Source organism: Ornithorhynchus anatinus, chromosome 5 (genome assembly GCF_004115215.2).
Source record: "Ornithorhynchus anatinus isolate Pmale09 chromosome 5, mOrnAna1.pri.v4, whole genome shotgun sequence".
NCBI classification, from domain to species: Eukaryota; Metazoa; Chordata; class Mammalia; order Monotremata; family Ornithorhynchidae; genus Ornithorhynchus; species Ornithorhynchus anatinus.
Genome location: NC_041732.1, coordinates 54,712,545 through 54,735,089, shown reverse-complemented (window position 1 = coordinate 54,735,089; position 22,545 = coordinate 54,712,545). Strand labels below are relative to the sequence as shown.

At 43.5% G+C, this 22,545-nt stretch overlaps 1 protein-coding gene across 5 annotated transcripts in view; it reads left to right on the top strand.

The window, feature by feature from the left end:
- Positions 1 to 22,545, top strand: part of FAM189A1 (family with sequence similarity 189 member A1) — a 345,715-nt gene that overhangs the window by 233,324 nt on the left and 89,846 nt on the right. For all 5 annotated transcript variants that reach the window (XM_029066849.2, XM_029066848.2, XM_029066847.2 and 2 more), the window contains exon 4: positions 17,535 to 17,669. In XM_029066849.2, coding sequence (XP_028922682.1) covers positions 17,535 to 17,669 — 135 coding nt within the window. The remainder of the gene's footprint in view (positions 1 to 17,534; positions 17,670 to 22,545) is intronic.

Sequence of the window (22,545 nt, the reverse complement as noted above, 5' to 3'; positions counted from 1 at the left end):
CTCATCAGGTCCAGGTGTTTTTCGACTTTCCATGGCTCTTACTGCTGTTACCCATTAGTTGCTCATTTATCATTTACTTGTTAAATGTCAAAAAGAAGAGGCAGTATATAGCAATAATGTAGGAAATTTAAATAAAAGCATTTCAGGGTGGTGGTAGCCTTGAACCACTTACACACACATTTTTCGTAATATGCATAGCTCTTCAGGAACACAACTACCGGGAGTCAGAGGACCTCGGTCCTAATCCCGGCTCCACCGCCTGTCCGCTGTGTCAAGTCCCTTCATTTCTCTGGGCCTCAGTTACCTCGTCTGTAAAATGGGGATTAAGACTGTGAGCCCCACATGGGAAATGGACCGTGTCCAACCTGATTAGCCTGAATCTACCCCCGTGCTTAGTGCGATGCCTGACACACAGTAAGCACTGAACAAATAATGTAAGGAAAACCTACAGTTATAGCAGTACTGAAGATACTTCAACCCATAGAGTGCAACAATCGTAACTTTATAGTATACTCTTTGGAATAGCTGTACAAGAGAAAAAGTTGAATGCCTTGGTCCCTTTCAGATGAGCTCTATATTCTCAAGAATTCACTGCCTTTTGGTGAGCATTAACATTATATTTTCATGTTTAATACATCAGTGCGTTTGACACGAGATATTAGTAAATAACAGTTCTTTCGAGCTTGAATTTCAAACCCACTCACTTTTAGTCTCCAAGAGAAAAAATTTTTTTCAGTTTTTTGAAATAAGGGACAAACTGTGAAGAGTTGGCTAACATGAATTACCATTTTCAGGAACCAGTAAAAGGGTAAAATGTGAAGAACATGTATGTGATTCTTTGTACCCAGAATATTTGCAGAAAAACTCTTCACAAAGACAGATTGTTTTTCGTTAGTACGCTTTCTAAAGCCATTTTAAGATTAAAAATTAGCATAGATAAAGGTCATTTTATGAAAATGTATAGAGTGGGGTTTGGAAGTCTTTAGTTCAGATTGATAATTACTGGATAAATTAGCAAAGAAGTACGTGCAAAATGTGTGTAAATGACTTCATATATTATGAATGTATAATTAATATTAGCGTTATAATATAATTACATTAATATATGATTAAAATGAATGATTAATATATAATTCAAATATCCTTGAATCTCTGAGCACTTGTGCCTTTGATGAAGGTAAAGTTTGTGAAAATGATGTCGGTTGTTGTCCCTTTTTCCGGAGAAGTCTTCTTTCCTCCAAACGGAGGTTTTCAGGGATAGGTTCCTCGTTGAGGTAATCACTTGCTTCAGTTCTTTCAAACCCGACTGTAGCTTCAGGGAGCGTTTAGTGGCCCTACATCTTCCCCTAAAACAGAAGAGCTATTTGTGCCTATGCCCCCCCCTTTCACTGACAGCAGTGGGGAGAGAGATGCCAAATGGATGTAGACAGGTTCGTTATGGCAGTACTGATATCTGACAAGCTGATTTTCAAGGGAGATTTCAGCACATATGGGGGCGGTGATGCTGAAATACGGGGAGCAGTCATTGAACAGCACAAAATTGATTAGCTCAATAACAATGGCCTACTCTGGCTCAGTGAATACACGAAACAATTTGTCACTGACCAAATAAGAGAAAGACATTTTGGATGCACCTACGATCTGAGAGGTAACGCCTGATGGAGTATGTCACTGTTGAACAGTGAGAGCTAAAGAGTGTTCATATTAGCGTTGCTTTGCATGGCGCTGGTGACTGGATTTCTTCTTATGAAAAATTGATAGGTTGATGTATTCTCAGAATGAGGCTAGAGGAAGAAGCAATGATAAGCACGCTGATAGCATCAGTCTTCTTTTTGGTGGTCTTAGCATGCACAAACTCCCTTTCCCATAAACTTCCAATTGTTTGGGTTTTTTTTTTAGAATGGGAGTGGGTGTATAAGAAGAACCAGGAAAAAAAGGATAACCCTCAATCAGTCAGTGGGGCTTATTGAGTGCTTACTGTGTATAGAGAACTGTATTAAGTGTTCGGAGCATATAACAGAGTCAGTAGACACATTGCATGCTATGATGAGCTTACCGTTTATAGAGATCGTATTCAAGATCCCGAACCAAAGAGTGAAAGTCAAGGTCATCACTCCATCCACTTTCTTTTCAAATCACCCCTGCTCTGCCCAGCTCTTTATCTGAAAAAACATACATCTCTTAAGTTAAATGTTTTAAAGGAGAAAAGTGACTAATGGCAAACCCAAGAAGAACAGGAAAAACCATCAAAACATGTAGCTCTTGCACCAAATGCAGTGGAGAGACAAGAAAGCTACAAGAGACTGTCACATATTATAGAGAAGAACTGCACCTCAAGTCAAAATAAATCTTTGTTAGCAAAGTTAAAGGGACTGTCAATGCATTTGTTGATTGTCATCAGGGCTCATAATAGTAATAATTGTGGTGTTTGTTAAATGCTTACTACGTGCCAGGCACTGTATTAAGCGCTGAGGAAGATGCAAGGTAATTGGGTTAGACACAGCCCACATAGAGCTCCCAGCCTCAATCTCCATTTTACAGATGAGGTAACTGAGGCACAGAGAATTTAAGTGACTTGCCCAAGTTCACACCAGACACGTGGCGGAGCCAGAATTAGAACCCAGGTCCTTCTGACTACCAGGCCCACGTCTATCCACTAAACCACCTGCTTCTCATCTGATCAATCGTATTTGTCTTACTGAGTGCTTAGTCTGTGCAGAGAACTATACTAAGCTCTGGGGGGGAGTATAATATAGCATAGTTGGTAAGCAAGTTCCCTGCCCACACACCGAGCTTACAGCCTGGAGTCTCACCGTCACATCTGTGAATAAGGACAGCGAGAGGAAAGGTTGGGTGAAAAGAAACCTCTATGGTGGCCTGGCTCAGAATTTGGGACCAGGCTCTTATGATGATCAGGTCCACACCCCTATGGATTTCCAATACACTCAGTAGATCAATCTTTGCAGGGGAAGGCGAAAGGGAAACATTTGGCCCAAATAACACAGTTCAGTCAAAAAATACCTGTCTTGTGAGCTGCAGCCTTATAGTTGTGTAGTTATGAACAAGATTGTAGTATTTTTCTCTGCTTTCACTACGATGAAATCATGAATGGCATCAAAGCAAGATGCAAAACGCCAGGGAAGCGATTAACAAGGTAGATTTCCCTTTCATCCGAGAGGGTGAATTCCACTTATTTAAGAAATAATGCTGATAGATGTTTAATATCATGAATGAATACTGCAGCAGAGGGAGTTGGGTAACTCAGCAAGATATCCCTCAGCCTTATGCAAAGAAACTGTTTTATTCCTAAATGGTATCTGAAGTTAGTAGTTTCCTGACGTTATGATGGCTGTTTTGATGGGTTTAGTGAAAAGGGAAGCAACTGGATCGACTATGAAGAAGGGTGGGAAGAGATGATGCAGCAGGGCAAAGACCAGCAGCCCTCCCCCACCAAAATGTACATCCAGCATTAGGCCTCCAGGGGCAAGTCACTTAACTTCTCTGTGCCTCAGTTACCTCATCTGTAAAATGGGATTAATTCAATCATATTTATTGAGCACTTACAGTGTGCAGAACACTGTGAGACTGTAAGCCCCAACAACCTGATTACTTTGTATCTACCCAGTCGCTTAGAACAGTGCTTGACACATAAGTGCTTGGCCATTATTATTATTCTCCCCCACTTATGCTCTTAGATTGGGAGCGCTCTGAGGGACAGGGACTGGGTCAAATTCCCACCCGTGTATTCTCTCCCAGTGCTTCGTATTCCCAAGTCTCTTGTACTGTGTTCTCCCAAGCACTTAAAACGCTACTCTGCATTCAGTAATTGCTCAGTAAGTGACCCCTTTCCTCCACTGTGACGGCATTCTGTTAAATCACCAGTGACCTCCCTCTAGCCATCCAAAGGGCTAGACTTCTTTCGGATACTTTTCGACCTTTGAGCTGCTTTTGAAACTGTGGACAACTCATTCCTCCTCAAAGCACTCCTTGGACTCCGTTTTGCTGAGGCAGTGCTAACCTGGCCCTCCCTTCGACCCCCCATTACCGCTCCTCCTCAGTTTCATTCGGTAATCCCTGCTCCGCCACTTGTCTGCTGTGTGACCTTGGGCAAATCACCTAACTTCTCTGTGCCTCTGTTCCCTCATCAGTAAAATGGGGATTAAGGCTGTGAGCCCCACACGGGACAACCTCTTTACCTTGTAGCTACCCCAGTGCTTAGAGCAGTGCTTGGCACATAGTAAGTTTTTAACAATTACCATCATTGTTATTCACTACTCTGTTGAATTGTACTTTCCCTAGCTCTTAGTACAGTGCTCTGCACACTGTTAGTGCTCATTAAATGCGATTGATTGGATAACTGGTTCTTCCTCCACCTCCTACCGTCTTTTTGTGGGTGTCTGGCAAGACTTTAAATCGAATCCTCTATACTCACTCTCTCACACGCTCTGACATGACTTCAGTTATCAGCTCTGCGCAAATGACTCCAAAATCCACCCCTCTAGCCATAACCTCTCATCCGACCCGTAATCCCACATCTCCTCTTGCCTCCGGAACATCTCACTGGCCCCTCAAACTCAGTATGGCTGAAACAGTGCTACTCATCTTTTCCCCTCAACCTACACCTAATTCATTCTTCTCAGTTAATGCCATCATCTCCCTTCCCCACCTTCTCTTCTCCTTGCCTCCCTCCCACAGGTAACGGAAGGGAAGCAGAAGTGAGCATAGTTTAGAGTCCAGTCTGTGTTCTGCTTTTCACCTTTTTTCCTTTTGCTTCTAGTGTTGTGCGATTGTTCCAGTAGAAAGAACAGTGCTCTGAGAATCAAGAGATCTGGGTCTAGTCTTGGTTCTACCTGTACCCGGCTCACAAGGGTCAAGGCCGCGCACGGCGTTGGCAGAAACATGCCACGGCCTCACCCTGCCAATTTGCTCACTGCCTCCGTGCAGGAATAAAAGAGTCAGTGGCGCTGCACAACCCATTCGAAGTAGCTGCATGGCCTAGTGGTAAGAGCATGGGCTCTGCTGCTTGCCTGGTCTGTGACCTTGGGAAAGTCACTTAACTTCTCTGGGCCTGTTCCCTCATCTTTAAAGCAGGGAATACCTGTTCTAACTCTTTCTTAGATGATGATAATAATAATGTTGGTATTTGTTAAGCGCTTACTACGTGCAGAGCACTGTTCTAAGCGCTGGGGTAGATACAGGGGAATCAGGTTGTCCCACGTGGGGCTCTCAGTCTTAATCCCCATTTTGCAGATGAGGGAACTGCACAGAAAAGTTGTGACTTGCCCACAGTCACACAGCGGACAAATGGCAGAGCGAGATTCGAACTCATGACCTCTGACTCCAAAGCCCGTGCTCTTTCCACTGAGCCACGCTGCTTCTCCATGAGCCCTACATTGGAGAGGGACTGTGTCTAACCCGATTTTTCTTGTATCTACCCCAATGTTGAGTACCAGGTTTGGCAAAGAGTAAGTGCTTAACAAATGCCATTATTATTATTGAACACGATCATCAATTCGTCTGCCTCGGTTCTTGGTCCTGAAGTCTCAGGAAGAAGGTTCGAGAAGCAGCGTGACCTAGTGGAAAGGGCATGGGTCTGACAGAGGGACTAGGTAGGATTCTAATCCTGGCTCCACTTTTGTGCGTGTGTTAGATGAAGGGTTCCCATTTGTCTTCCCTTCCATATTGAAAGTTTGGAGAATTGGAAGAAGCTGGCACAGTCCCATTTGAACCTCTGCCCGTGCACAGGAATCGAAATGATTGGTGTAGATTCCCATCTGTGTGTTCCTTTCCAGCTCTGCACACAGTAAGAGCTTAATAAATAGTAATAGTCTGCTTGGGCAAATCATTCACTTCTCTATAAAATGGGGATTAGGATGGCAAGCCCCATGTGGGACATGGATTGTGTCCATCCTGATTAGATTGTATCTACCTGAGCACGTAGTACAGTGCCTGGCACGTAGTAAACACATAATAAATATCATTAAAAAAAATCCATGATTCCTGGTGGGAAACTCAGTCATCATTTTTCCTTCGAGTCTCTCTCTCTTCTCTCTCTCCCCGTGACTGTATGATGACTCACTAGTCCCCCATGTGATATTGGACAGAAGGGCCGTGTCGAGGATGTGGCGAGAGAGATGAACATCACAGGCAGCACCAGGGAACCTGGCCATACTTGAAAATCGAACACCCAGGAGTACAGTTGTCCATTGCCCGTGGGCCTCACTCATCGGCTAGCAAAGGCAAATGGTGTGTCAGCGACCCTGCAGATGATGACTCCTTAATTCCATAAACCACCTCTAGAGGAGAGAGGGAAATGTCCCGGCCTCCTGAGGCTTGTCGGCCCCCACACAGCTGGAGGCAACTCAGAATTTTTTCATTGTGTGCTTGGAAGAGGCTACAGGGAGTTGGCCATTTTCCTTTCCTTGTGGAAATGGCAGGTATTCCTTAAAGGTGGCTATGAGACCTCTTTGATCAGCTGTCTCAATGTGTCGGGTCATTCATAATATTGATTTTGGAGACCACTGACAGCCTTCTCTTGCTCTCGCCATGCATCAACCTTTCCGACACGGGTCATGGGAATGGAGAGTTGCCAGCAGCTCTTTTAAGGGACTGCCTGATATTTTGTGCGTGTGTTAGATGAAGGGCTCCCATTTGTCTTCCCTTCCATATTGAAAGTTTGGAGAATTGGAAGAAGCTGGCACAGTCCCATTTGAACCTCTGCCCGTGCACAGGAATTGAAATGATTGGTGTAGATTCCCATCTGTGTGTTCTTTTCCAGCTCTGCACACAGTAAGAGCTTAATAAATAGTATTACTACTATAGTGAAGCTACACACGTGCATGTCACAGAATATACCCCAAAATCAAATGAAAAGTTGCCTCCCCAAAATCAAGTTTCTCACCTTTACCGAATACGATGTTATCTATATAGAGAGATATATTTATACTTATCCTTATATGTATGTATATATTTAGACATATATTTATATGTGTGTGTGTGTATATATACATATCTCTACACACATATAAATATACACAGACATACATTTATACAAATATATAAATGAGGTAATGTGAAAATGCTAGAGTAGTTTATCTTGTCAAATCAGCATGTTGAGAAGCTTTACATTTGAAAACTAATCTCCTGGGAGGAACCAATATACATAATTATCTTCCCCACTTTTTCGTAGAAATCCCCTGATAGGTGAAATTTAATCAGAAAAACAGCAACCATTCCATTGCTTTTTTTTTTTTCATCTTCAGCGGCTGAAGCATTTGCCAGTGGGAACCAGGATTTTCCAGCCTTAAAGAAATAATGCATATATCTTCACTAAACTTATAAAGCGCCTTTAGGTTGTTAACACCATGAGGTGGAAGGAGAAAAAAAGGGTAAATGAAAAATGCTCAGGTTTCATTTGCAAAGCTATTCAGCAGGCTTCGTACTAGATTAGAGAACTGAACAGCTCAAGGACATTCCCTAAAATAAATCTCCCAACCTCTTGGCTCTCAAGACATCTGGGTCTAGGAGAGCTAATCAGTTGCCTTTTTTGAAGATTGCCTAGAATCAATCATAGATGCATAGAAATTAAATTTGGAAAAGATTTATTTAGATACCCATTCCCCAGAAATGTTACATCATATTTTCTGGTGATGGGTTGCTCTGGTTTTAAGAGCCTCCTTTCTCTTTCCCTGGGTCATATATTTTATTAGGAGGCTTTCCTTCCACTCTAGAACTAAATTTTCTTTTTCACTATTTCATCACCTTAGTATCTATATAGAAAATTAGAAATGCCATTGCCTAGGTTGCCACGTTGGAGAGTTCAAATCGTTGCGGTCAGCATGAACGCGAGTGTAATAATGTTGGTATTTGTTAAGCGCTTACTATGTGTAGCGCACTGTTCTAATCGCTGGGGTAGAAGCAGGGTAATCAGGTTGTCCGACGTGAGGCAGCATTAAGCATTAATGCAGAACGTGGCTTTGGTCCACCCAATTGGCCCGAGGGTCGATTCCCGTTGCCCTCCCCCAGCATCATCCCAGGGCTCTGCTCCCAACCTGCCTTGCCTTAGGACTCCGGCCACGATGGCAGGGCCTCGGCCCGCCCACGTCACAGGATCCCTCCGCCTCAACATCAGGACCCCTCCCTGTCCTCCCCCTTGTGCTATCCCAGGGCACTGCTCCCAACATGCCTTGCCGGAGGTGGGCAGGAAGGACTTCAGCCGTGACAGCAAGGCCTTGGATCACCCTGTCATGGAATCGTTCAGCCTCAATGCCAGAGGCCCTCGCTGTCCTCCCCCAGAGCTGTCCCAGCATTCTGTTCCCAAACCTCCTTGGCAGATTGAGCAGGGAAGGATTCCGGGGGGGTCTCCACAAATTTTCAAATGAAGGAGAGGAGGCCGTTGTGGCGATTGGATAATAGATGGCCCTTCCTGTCCAGTAAGGAATCTGAAAGTCACTTCGACCGCCATGGTCTTGAACCCTCCATAGGTCCACTGTTGTCCTGGTGTTCCTTGTTTTATGTATTTCAATCCTTTTGCATGTGCCCCTCACCATCCTCCCACTCCCCCATCCTAGAGCGTCCATCCTCTTAGGGCCAGGGACCGTGGCTTATTTTCCTTTATTACATTTTTGCCCAGAGCTGAGTATAGTACTTTGCACCAAGTAGACACTCAATAAATACCACCGAATGAATGCACGATGAATGAGCAGTATGTACTGAGCGATCTACTGCATGAAAAGTATTGGACTATCCATTTAGGAGCCAAAAAGAAGAAGTGTAAGGGGAGACATTTGTCTCCAGAGCGTTTAGGAACTAATCAGGGGGAAGAGAGGATCACTGGCTCTTTGGGTGCCAATTGCTTGAACAGTTTGTTCCTCTCAAGTCAGCCTACTTGCCGTGCCTTGTTCTCGTCTCTCTGGCCACCCTGCCATCTTTTACATTCCCTCCCCCTTCTTAGCAGGCAGACTAGTGATCTCTCCCCATCTGTAAGGCCTTTCTGAAATGGCCTTTCTCCTCTGAGAGGAGAACTTCCCTAATTAAATATTTTTTTCCTATCCCAGTCTGTGTCCCTGCCACTCCTGCCTCTTCAGCAGTTCTACGTCCCCTGAGCATTTGGGTATTCATTTGGTAGTTCCCGCCATGGCACTTATGTATTATATCTTTGTCAATCAGTCCACCAAAGATATTTATTGAGTGCTTACTGTTTGCAGAGCACTGTACTAAGCACTTGGAAAGTGTAATTCCACAGAATTGGTAGATGATGTGCTTTCTGCTCCCGAGGAGCTGTCTTCAGGATTGCAATTTATTAACATCAGTTATCCTATTGCTTCCCCCTTCGTGTAATTTCTTTGAGTGATTTGCTTGCATACACCCCAGAGCTTAATACAGTGTCTGGTACATAGTAGGTGCTTAACAAATACCACAATAGTAATTATTATATTCAAGCAAATTGTGTTGGACACAAGTCTCTGTCCCACAAAGGACTCACAGTCTTAACCCCCATTTTGTAGATGAGGTAACAGGCTCAGAGAAGTGAAGTTTGGCTTGTTTTCATGGTATCTGCTAAACACTATGTGTCAAACACCATTCTAAGCTCTGGAAGTGGTACACGTTAATTAAGTCAGACACAGTCTCTGTTCCACATAGGGCTCACAGTCCGAGGGAGAACAGATATCCCCATTTGGCAGTTGAGTAAACTGAGGACAGAGAAGTGAAGTGACTTGCCCAAGGGCACACAGCAGGCAAGTAGCAGAGCCGGGATTAGCACCCCGGTCCTTCTGACTCGCAAGCCCTTGCTCTATCCACTAGACCAGTGCTCTCCACAGAGTAAGTGCTCAGTAAATACTCCTAATTGAAATTAAATCCATTAGTTCCATTTGCTACATTACTAGAGCAGTATATTACTTCCAGGTAGTGACCTAGGCATTAACTATTTCAGATCACTTTGGTTTGTTTTAGTGTATCAATTTCTACCCTGGTCATAAAACACATCTTGGAAAAGTCCCTTACTATTTGGCATTAATGCTGCCCCAACATTCCCAACTGATTTCCAAGGAGCAACATTATCAATCGATGGTATTTACTGAGCACTTACTGTGTACAGAGCACTGTACTAAGCATTTGCGAGCGTACAGTACGGCACAGTTGATAGATACATTCACTGTCCCCCAGAATGGGCATATAATCTAGAGGGGAAGACAGACATTAATATAGAGAAATAATTTACAGATATTTACTGAAATGCTGCGGGTCTGAGGGTGGGATGAATAGCAAGTGCTCAAAAAGTACAGTTCCAAGTGTCCCTTGGAGAATTTTCCCTGCTAGTGGTTAAATGGAGCATTATCCAATTTGGACATAAATTGTTTTAATCCAAGGTGATTGTACTTTTTAGTGTTTCTACTATCAGGTATATATACCATTGTCAGATTTTGCTTAAGAATGACCAGACCCCTTGCTTGTTGGTGAAGCCAAAAGCCTTCCTAAGACTGATGAGCCCAATGTTGCTCTCAGAACATTGTTTTTGATCAATCTCACAACAGAGTTCATATTGGCCTTGCTCTATGAGCTATAACCTTATTGTTATTCAGGTAGTTTTTGTAGCTGACCATATTCATCCATAATTGTTTCAGAAAGGTCCTGGCTAGAATCGAGCCAATAATGGGCAACGCTGAGATTCTCTGGCAGTTTCGACAGTTTGCCCTCTCACCTTTCTTCTACAAATGGTGATTACGGAGGCATTTTGGGAGTCTAGTGGCATTTTTTCAATGCTTTATGTGTTGAAGAATAACTCTGGCAGATATGTAGGCTGTCCAGAATGAGGGGGCTAAAGGGGGAGGGGGTGTGTGTGAGAGAGAAAGAGAGAGTGTGTGTGTGTGAGAGAGAGAGAGAGAGAGAGCACACATTCGATTTAGGGAACAATAATATCAAGTCTCACCTCAGTACAGTGCACCCAGTGTATCCCCTGTAAACATCTGGAAATCTGAGAGTGTCAAAAGTCATGAGAAACCAGATCTAGTGGGTGTGGGGAGTCACCAGGAAGCTGATCTGATGGCTCACCTGGAGATGTTGTCCCAGAAGACAGAGAAGCCCTCCCATCACAACGCTCATTGAGGAGAGCTCAAGGAATATCCAGTGAGCAGGGAGCATCTCCGGATAAAGAGAACACTGTTTCGGATATTGAGTGAGGCAGATGGAGGTGGTGGTGGTGGTTTATTGTGTATGTGTGTGTGTAAAACTAAGAGGAGGAGAGCTTTAGTGAGCTTTTTGGAGAGCACTCGTGTCCACTAAGGCTGCATTTTCCCAACCATAAGGCCGGCTACGTGGCAGACAAACCTTACTGAACCATATCTCTGAAAACTGAGTATCCAGTGTGTTAGGGATCACTGCTAGTCATAGGGTCCTGCATTTCTAGTATGTTGAGGATTATGCCCACTCCTTACTTGAAGATTTCTGCAAGGCTGACATCAAATCCTGGCTCTAAGTAGATGTTATTTCTTCAAAAGTCAGTGCCAAGCTTTCGTATTTTATTAAGTTTGTTATGCCTCTTGATGATGGTTGAAGACTTATTGAACTGTTCAATCAGTGATATTTATTTGGTTGGGGTTTTTTGACGTTCGTTAAACACTCAGTATGTGCCAGGCACTGTACTAAGCACTGGGGTAGGCACAAGTTAATCAGGTGGGAACAAGTCCATGTCCCACATGGGATGACAATATTAATCCCGATTTTACAGTTGAGGCAACTGAGGCGCAGAGAAGTGAAGTGACTTGCTCCCGGTGACACAGCAGACAAGTGGCCGAGCTGCAACTAGAACCCAGGACCTTCTGACTCCCAAACCTGTGCACTCACCACTAGACCCTGCTGCTTCTCACTAGGGCACACTGCCTCTCATTCATTTATTGCATGCTTACTGTGGGCAGAGCATCGTTCTAAGCACTTTGGAGGGAACAGTGAGATAATTGGATGCAATTCCTGCCCTCAGGGGGTTTATAGTATCATTGCCATTTTATTTATTTGCTATTGTTTTAATGAGATGTTCTTCCCCTTGATTCTATTTACTGCCATTGTTCTTGTCTGACCGTCTCCCCCGATTAGACTGTAAGCCCGTCAGAGGGCAGGGACTGTCTCTATCTGTTGCCGATTTGTACGTTCCAAGCGCTTAGTACAGTGCTCTGCACATAGTAAGCGCTCAATAAATACTATTGAATGAATGAATTGCCATTTATATAGGATTCCTTCATTGTCTGTGATGATGCTATGGAAATGTGAGTGGGGCCATGGGATTTTAGTGGTGAGAAGCAATGCTTTGTTTGGTGGTACATCTCAGGCCTACAGTGCTTGAGTAAATATCTGTAAATTATTAATTTTTGTTAAGGTCTGTCTCCTCCTCTAGGCTATGGGCACATTGTGGGCAGGGAATATGTCCACCAATTCTTCCGTTTTGGCATCTCTTCCTTGGCCACGCTTACTGCTTAATTTGGTCCATATGTCCTGTCTCAGGTTTTTGATTACTCTCTAATATGCACTTTTTTATGGCATTTGTTAAGTGCTTACTATGTTCCAGACTCTGTACTAAGTGCTGGGATAGATACAAGCTGATCAGTTTAGACACAGTCCCTGTCCCATCTAGGGCTCACAGTTCATTCAATAGTATTTATAGTATTTATTGAGAGCTTACTATGTGCAGAGCACTGTACTAAGCGCTTGGGATGAACAAGTCGGCAACAGATAGAGACAGTCCCTGCCGTTTGACGGGCTTACAGTCTAATCGGGGGAGACGGACGGACGAGAACAATGGCACTAAATCTATTCCCCATTTTACAGCTGAGGTTACTGAGGCACAGAGAAGTGAAGTGGCCTGCCCAAGATCACGCAACAGACAAGTGGCAGAGCTGGGATTAGAACCCAGGTCCTTCTGACTCCCAGGCCCATGCTCTATCCACTAGGCCATGCTGCCCTTTCAGTATATACCATAGCACTTATGTACATATCTAATTTAAAAATTTGTATTAGTGTCTGTCTCCGCCTCTAGACCGTAAGCTCATGTGAGCAGGGTATGTGTCATTGTTGTGTCGTACACAGTAACACAGTAAATACGATTGATTGATTGATATACTATGATCGTGAGGTGCTGCAAGGTGATGTTGGTGCATTTCTTGTTTTGCTGCAAGTAGTTTTAATCATTAAATCAGTTTTGGTGCTGTCTCCTTGCCATACCCCCCCAAGAAGGGATGATAAACACTAGGGCAATAATAATACCAAAAAATCCTCAAACTCCGTCTTCCCCCAAGTCCGATGGACCGCAGCGCTCTAGGTGTTCAGACTCTTCCTAGTTATCTCACCTCCTTCGATAATAACAATGATAATGATAATAATTGTGGTATTTGTTAGGCATTTACTATGTGCTAAGCACTATACTAAGTGCTGGAGTGATACAAAATAATCAGACTGTGATTAGCTTAGACTGTGAGCCCGTCATTGGGCAGGTATTGTCTCTATCTGTTACTGAATCGTATATTCCAAGTACTTAGTACAGTGCTCTACACATAGTAAGCGCTCAATAAATACGATTGGTTGAATGAATCAGGTGGGACACAGTCTCTTTCCTGCATGGAGCTCCCTGTCTAAGGAGGAGGGAGGACAGGTATTGAATCTCCATTTTACAGATGAGGAAATTGGGGCAGGGAGAAGCTAAGTGACTTGGCCAAGGTCACAGAGCAGTCCGGAGGCAGAGCCGGAATTAGAATCCAGGTCCTCTGACTCCCAAGCCGGTGCTCTTTCACTAGGCCACCCTCTTTCACATTGTAGCCAAACAATGATCAAACGCTACGACTATTGCTATTACTGCTTCTGCTACTATTATAATTTAATTATTACTACTCTCATCACTAGTACTTCCTCTGCTACAATTATTACTAGCCCTGCTACGACTTGGGCACGAAAAATCAGATTTTAGTGCGATTGTCCTAAAACAAAGGTCAACTTAATTTCAAGGCAATGCATTGTATAAACATATAAGTAGATAATATATGTGTGCTTAGAAGAAGCATGTAGAAAATATATAAATTGTACACAACATATTTTAATGCTTATATATTTAAATGGAAATTTAAACCTATATCAAATTTATGATGTGCAGTCTGTATTCAGGCCATGAGTCTATCGTCAGTTTAAATAGCTGAGGTTTTCATGCATTTTAGATGATGGGGATTTTTTTTTTCTATTCTCTGGATGGACTCAGGCCCTGAGATATTAAGGTATTTTCCCATGATCTCATAAGGCAGTTAAAGAAATAGGAATGGAATTTTCCAATTCAATATTACTACCTCGAAGCGTTATTGGTAATGAATCAACTTAAATGTTGCTGAGTTAGAGGAAAGTGAGCTGCATTTCATTACCATTTAAACGCAAAGTTTTATCAATTCACTTTCAAACGCAGGAGAGGTGGATTTAGACAGGGAAAAACTTAAAAAGCGATATACCGAATGGGGAGATAATTAAACTAAGCCTTGTGCTTACACTGGGTGAAAAAGTAAAAATGAAATTAGTGTATCTCATTAGTTTTTTAAGAGAGCTGATGAAATTAACTTTGCTTTATTATTATTAATAATAATAGTAATGGTATTAGAGAAGCAACATGGTATAGTGGATAGAGCACGGGCCTGGGAATCAGAAGGTCAGGGGTTCTAATCCCGGCTCCACCACTTGTCTGGTGTGTGACCTTGGGCAAGTCACTTAAATTCTCTGTGCCTCAGTTGCCTCATCTGTAAAATGGGGATTGAGACTGTGATCTTCCCGTGGAAAAACCTGATTACCCTATATCTACCCCAGCACTTAGAACGGTGATCGGCACATAATCAGCGCTTAACAAGTATCAATATGATTATTATTATTATTAAGTGGGAAAAAGAACAAGTATTTAATCTCCATTTTTCAGTGGAAGAAACTGATTCTTGTTCCCTTTGCACCAGACCATACCTCTTCACACTTTGAATCAAAATAAAAGGAAGCCAATTCACCCATACCATTTGTCACAATTCAAAATGACAAAAATGAAAGACTCTAACTAGGGCGGCTGCAGGCAAGACAACAGGACCGAGGATTTGGTTTCATCTGCGTGCTTCCAAAGTAGTCAGGGATCTGATAATTGTGGTACTTAAGGGCATCATGGCCTAGTGGAAAGAGCCCGGGCCCAGGAGTCAGACGGACCTGGTTCTAATCCCAGTTCTGCCACTAGTCCGCTGTGTAGCTTGGGCAAGTCACTTTATTTCTCTAGGACTCATTTACCTCATCTGTAAAATGGAGACTGTGAGCCCCATGTGGGACATGGACTGTATCCAACCTGATTATCTTATATCTACCCCAGTGCTTTTTAAGATAACAAAAACCATCATTATTATTATTAGTACCATGGGAGACGGAGATTGGGTCCAAGCCGTTTAGACCTCCTACTTAGGAACATTGTACTCTCCCAAGCGTTTGGAACAGTGATCCGCACACAATAAACACCCGATATATACCATTAAGGATGAGGGAGATGATGATGAATATTCTCATTTATCATCATAATATTCTCGTTTTATCTGATTGTCATCAATTTCATCTGGATTTTCAGACTTAAAACAAGCACTCTCACCTGAAATACCTGGATATTAAGCATAGAACATTTTTTGATAAGTTATCTGAGCAGCTTTTCTACTGTATTTCTTGTCTTAGTTTTTCCATACTTATTCTGGCATTATAACGTCTGTATTTTCAGTTACTTATAATTGATATTTTTCAACAGCTTGTCAAAGTCAGAAGCATCATGTTCCTTGCTATTTCAAAGTAATTTCTGGTCTTTTCATTCAATAGTATTTATTGAGCGCTTACTATGTGCAGAGCACTGTACTAAGCGCTTGGGATGAACAAGTCGGCAACAGATAGAGACAGTCCCTGCCGTTTGACGGGCTTACAGTCTAATCGGGGGAGACGGACAGACAAGAACAATGGCACTAAACAGCGTCAAGGGGAAGAACATCTCGTAAAAACAATGGCAACTAAATAGAATCAAGGCGATGTACAATTCATTAACAAAATAAATAGGGTAACGAAAATATATACAGTTGAGCGGACGGGTACAGTGCTGTGGGGATGGGAAGGGAGAGGTGGAGGAGCAGAGGGAAAAGGGGAAAATGAGGCTTTAGCTGCGGAGAGGTAAAGGGGGGATGGCAGAGGGAGTAGAGGGGGAAGAGGAGCTCAGTCTGGGAAGGCCTCTTGGAGGAGGTGATTTTTAAGTAGGGTTTTGAAGAGGGAAAGAGAATCGGTTTGGCGGAGGTGAGGAGGGAGGGCGTTCCAGGACCGCGGGAGGACGTGACCCAGGGGTCGACGGCGGGATAGGCGAGACCGAGGGACGGCGAGGAGGTGGGCGGCAGAGGAGCGGAGCGTGCGGGGTGGGCGGTAGAAAGAGAGAAGGGAGGAGAGGTAGGAAGGGGCAAGGTGATGGAGAGCCTCGAAGCCTAGAGTGAGGAGTTTTTGTTTGGAGCGGAGGTCGATGGGCAACCACTGGAGTTGTTTAAGAAGGGGAGTGACATGCCCAGATCGTTTCTGCAGGAAGATGAGCCGGGCAGCGGAGTGAAGAATAGACCGGAGCGGGGTGAGAGAGGAGGAAGGGAGGTCAGAGAGAAGGCTGACACAGTAGTCTAGCCGGGATATAACGAGAGCCCGTAATAGTAAGGTAGCCGTTTGAGGGGAGAGGAAAGGGCGGATCTTGGCGATATTGTAGAGGTGAAACCGGCAGGTCTTGGTAACGGATAGGATGTGTGGGGTGAACGAGAGGGACGAGTCAAGGATGACACCGAGATTGCGGGCCTGCGGGACGGGAAGGATGGTCGTGCCATCCACGGTGACGGAGAAGTCTGGGAGCGGACCGGGCTTGGGAGGGAAGATGAGGAGCTCAGTCTTGCTCATGTTGAGTTTTAGGTGGCGGGCAGACATCCAGGTGGAGACGTCCCGGAGGCAGGAGGAGATGCGAGCCTGAAGGGAGGGGGAGAGGACAGGGGCGGAGATGTAGATCTGCGTGTCATCTGCGTAGAGATGGTAGTCAGAGCCGTGAGAGCGGATGAGTTCACCGAGGGAGTGAGTGTAAATGGAGAACAGAAGAGGGCCAAGAACTGACCCTTGAGGAACTCCAACAGTTAAAGGATGGGAGGGGGAGGAGGCTCCAGCGTAGGAGACCGAGAATGATCGGCCAGAGAGGTAAGAGGAGAACCAGGAGAGGACAGAGTCCGTGAAGCCAAGGTGAGATAAGGTACGGAGGAGGAGGGGATGGTCGACAGTGTCAAAGGCAGCAGAGAGGTCAAGGAGGATCAGAATGGAGTAGGAGCCTTTATTCTCTCTGGTCACTCAATTAGTCACTGGATCATTAAAAGATTCTGAAAAGTTTGTATTTCAAACCTCGGGGCATTGTCCCATTTACTGCAGTGTTTATAATTTTCATTAATTATAACGGATAATAGTTCTATTTTTATTACCCGTCTTTTCTATGTTCTTTTATTTAGATTAAATTTGACAGTGTGGAGGTGTGTGTTTGCTGTGAAATGCAACATCGGTCATCAGGTTGCAGCAATCTCGGAGAAACGCTGAAACTGAACCCACTTCAGGAGGACTGTAATGCTGTGAGGATTACTTTAAAGGTAATAGAGGCTCTCTAGTATCTTCCCTGATGCATAGCATTCAATTGTCAAAAGATTCCCAAAGAAACTTTTGAAAAGAGTCATTGGTCAGATAGTTTAATCTAAGCAAAAAGTGTTGAAGAAGAGGTGCGGTTACTGAGCCTAGAGCGGGAGCGGCCGGAAGAATGCTAGAACTCCCGGAAAGACGAGACGAGGTCTGCGACCTAGTGGATGGAGCATAGGCCTCAGACTCAGAGGACCTGGCTTCTGGTCACCTCTCTGTCACATACCTAACTGGGTGACCTTGGGCGAGTCACTGTACTTCTCTGGGCCTCAGTTTCCTCATCTGTAAAATGGGAATTAAATCCAACCCCTTCCTACTTAGACTGTGAGCCCCATGTGGGCCTGGATCCAACCTGATTAACTTGTATCTACCTCAGTGCTCTGTACGGTGCTTGACACATAGTAAGCACTTAGAAAATACCATTTTTTATCATCATTATTATTATTGGCATGGTGGTGAGTTCCAGGCCACAAGGGAACAGTGTGTGCCAGGGGTCATAATTGGGCAAGATGAATAGTAATAGTAATTAACTGTGGTATTTGTTAATGATGATAATAGTTATTATTATTATGTTACGTGTTAAACACGTACTATATGCCAAGCAATGTTCTCAGTGCTGGAGTAGTTGCAAGTTAATCAGGTTGGACATAGTTCCTGTCCTACATGGGGCTCACACTCTTAATTCCCATTTTACAGATGAGATAACTGAGGCCCAGAAGTGACTTGCCACTTACTATATTCCAGGTACTGGGGTGGACACAAGATAATCAGGTTGGCCCACATTCCCTTGTCCCACCTGGGGCACCCTCTTAATCCCCATTTTGCAGATAAGGAAACTGTGACACAGATAAGTTAAGTGACCTGCCTAATTGTGCAACAGGTGAGTGGCAGAGTCAAGATTAGAACCCAGGTCCTATGACTCCCAGGTGTTTGCTGTACGAGCACAGGATTTGGTTAAGTACAAGCTGGGGAGAGCTGATAAAATAGACCTGGAAGCCAATAACAATGCTGAGATCTCCTTTCCAGAACAGTGTTTAATAAGCCTTCAACCGAGAACCTGCACTATTTGATTAGAGTAGAAGTGGTTCTCATAGCAGCATTCAATCCGTGGCATTTGTTGAGAGTTTAATGTGTGCAGAGCACTGTACTAAGCCCTTGGGAGAGGCCATTACAGAAGAGCATGTTCATGTCCCTTGCCCATAAGGTGGTTTCGATCTAGAGGGAACACGCTCTCTTATTTGCCATGAACAGAGTATAAGGCAACTGTTTGGGCAAGTGTAAGCAGCCTCTAAGCCCTTCACAAATAACACAGTTATTATTTTTGTCAGAGTGGGCCACACACTTGAAAGACACACTACAGTTGTGCAGTTGAGCCCTGCATTACAGTCGCCACTGTCCGTCTCTCCAACCCAACCATTTCTGAGGCATGGCGCCTCGTTGCTTTGGCGTCATTATCGTATTGGTGCCGTTTTGACATTGAAAACATTTTGAGGAAAAATTTCTACAGCTACTTGAAATATCAGTGCTATGCTATTTTTAAGCGATGGAGCACAATTCTCCCCATTATTCTGAAGTTATGGAAGATCAAGTACGTTGAGTTATGCCAATGGAAGATGTAAAACTAACATTGATGTCTGAGACTTTACACCTGGGTCCCGCAGTGTCTGTAGAGTTGAAGTTGTATGCTCCTCAAAATAGGAAACCTCTCTATGCAAAATAAATTATACCTGAGTAATCTATTTAGGGGAAAATTGTGTATAAAACTATTGAAACAATTCTATTTCATCCCATATTTCCTTAGGCCAAGTTAAGATCTCTTTACTCTCTGACTTTGTTCATAGTTCTGAAAAGAAATGAACAAATTACAGCTGATCAAGTAAACAACTCACAGAGAGGGTAAATTGCTCTATTTTTTGGAGAGAAAACAGCTGTGATGAGCATACAGCACTTATTTCTTTGTCTTTAAATTCAGTGCATATTTGAGGATGAGACACTTCTTTAAAGTGTTATAAATTGTTTCTGAAGGTATTTAAGTGCGGTCACTGTGTGTCAAGCACTGTTCTAAATTCTGGGATAAATTCATGTTAATCAGGTCGGATACTGTTCTTTTCCCACATGCGGCTCTCAGTCTGAAGACAAAGGAGAAAAGGTATTGAATCCCCAGTTTATCATTGAGGAGACTGAGGCACAGAGAAGCTGTGACTGGCCCAAGGTCACACAATAGGCAAGTGGTGGAGCCGGGATTAGAATTCTGACTCTCAGGCTTGTGTTCTTCCCAGTAACCCATGCTATTTTCCAAAATTCAGTAAGAAGTTTGGATTCTCAGAGTTCCTCTTTGCGTAATCTATCAGTGTTATTTATGACACAGATGGATAGAGCACGGGCCAGTGAGTCAGAAGAACATGGGTTCTAATCCCAGCTCCACCACTTCCCTGTGCATCAGTTACCTCGTCGGTAAAATGGGAATTAAGATTGTGAGCCTAGTGTGGGGACAGGGACTGCGTACACACTGATTAGCTGGTACAATGCCTTGGCACATAAGTAAGTGTTTAACAAATACCATTAAAAAATAAACATATCCTTGGTTGCTACTCTCTTCCTTTGAAATCTTCATCTCTGGAGACAGTAGACAAGCCAAAAAAGAGCAGAAAATGTTGCTTTCTTTGAACCTTGGCAAAAAAAAGAAAAAAGGAGACATTTCCACCCACCAGACAATTGCAGCAAAGGATTGTACGCTTTCTGGGCCATGTTGTAGCTAGTAGTGATTCCCCCTCAAATAGAGAAGAAAATCTAAAGCCAAATCTGCTCAAGTTTCCAAGGGCATTTAACTACGCCTCAGCCAGATATGAACTTGGCTGTCGGTGATGATAGGTTGATCCAAAATATAGTTGTAATGGAGACTGTAGTTGAGGGCATAAAGCAGTTCTCTCTCCAGAGGTGTTCCTAGCATCATCATGGATTCAGCCAATCAGTCTGTCATATTTACTGAGTGCTTACCGTGTGCAGAGCACTGTACTAAGCCCTTGGGAGAGTAGAATTACAACAGTAGAATATAACATTCTCTGCCCACAAGGAGCTTACAATCAAGATTCAAAGGAGAGAATGAAACTGCCAGCTTCAGTGTAGAACAGGAGAATTCCACTCCTGTAAAACCAACTGGGGAGGAAGAAATCCTTATTACCTTGGATTCCTATGGAGAAAAAAAAACACCCAAAACAACAATAACAACAAAAACCTCTCTAAATCTGGTCAATTCAGAAGAATTTGAAATATAGTCGTCCAAAGAAAGTCACTTCAGTAGTATAGCATTATGGGTTTTCCATCCAAATATCATTCAGCTACAGGAGCCTGATTTGTTTATGAAGATTTCTTCTGCAAACAAAAATCTTTGAAGAGTCCTGATTTCTAATTTGTTTATGGTATTTGTTAAGCGCTTACTATGTGTCAGGCACTCTACTAAGCACTGGGGTGGAAAAAAGTTAATCAGGTTAGACCCAGTCCCCATCCCAAAAGGGGCTCACATTGTTCATCCTTATTTTACAGATGAGGTAACTGAGGCACAGAGAAGTGAGGTGACTTTCCCAAGATCACAAAGTAGATAAGGGGCATAGCTGGGATTAGAACGCAAGTCATTCTGATTCCCAGGCTTATGTCCTCTTATCAAAGGTGAGAGGATGTCAGGAAATGGTTAATTCATTTACACACTCACCCTGTCCCTCCGCTTATCGAGCCCTAGTAGGTGATCTGAAATCTCATTAAAATTAATTTGAAATTGTGGCATTATGTGGAACCCATTTACTTTTCAAAGTATAGATTATCTATGTTTTGGACTAAGTGAAAACTATTTGATGGGAAAAAACCCTTTAAGCTGGAGAAGAACAGTTGCTTCAATTTAGTTACTATTTTGAATGAACTAATCTGATATTTCATTAATACAACACCCAGGATATTGGTTACGTATCATAAATGTATGCCTATCAATAAATAATTTACTATTAGCTAATGTCTGTCTACCTTCCCTCTGTTCCGGAGGTGATAAAAGAGGTGGAAGGCAAGAGAATTAACCCAAGGGAGTTTGCCAGAGCTAGATTTCTTGCAGGCCTCATGCCTCTTTTCCATGATTCCCCCCTCTCACTTCCTTCCCTGCCTTTCTGCGGCTACAGCTGTTCCTTACACAGTCTTCCCTTCGTGTCACTCTGCCAGAGCTCTTAGCCTAATTTCGAGTAAAGTATTTGCTCTATGGAGTGTGTATTTGTGGTGAATAGGGGTGTGTATTTTTCTAAGATATAGCGTCATCTAAGATGCAGAGTCCTAAGTCAGACATCGTTAACACTTTGGTACCTATGATGTTTGAGGAAGGTTCAGTGCAAAGGAAGCAGGTGAGGTGTGTTCATTATTTGCAGTAGGAGCCTCTGACCAGAGCTCAAATGTGGCCACCACTTTTGCCGTCGTTTGTGCTGTTCACCAAACTCTTGTGCTGCTCTTATCTGTCCGTCTCCCCCGATTAGACCGTAAGCCCGTCAAACGGCAGGGACTGTCTCTACCTGTTGCCGGCTTGTTCATTCCAAGCGCTTAGTACAGTGCTCTGCACATAGTAAGCGCTCAATAAATACTATTGAATGAATGAATGAATAGGTCCTTGCCCCCCTGCCACTTAGAGCTAGAAGGGAGAATTCTGAGACAATATCAAGGACCAGAAACAAGTAGTGGCATGAAAACCCAAAATAACTCATTGTGGGCAGGGAATGTGTCCATTTAACTTTATATGGTAGTCTCCCAAGTGCTCAGTACAGTGCTTTGCCCACAGCAAGCGCTCAATAAGTATGACTGATT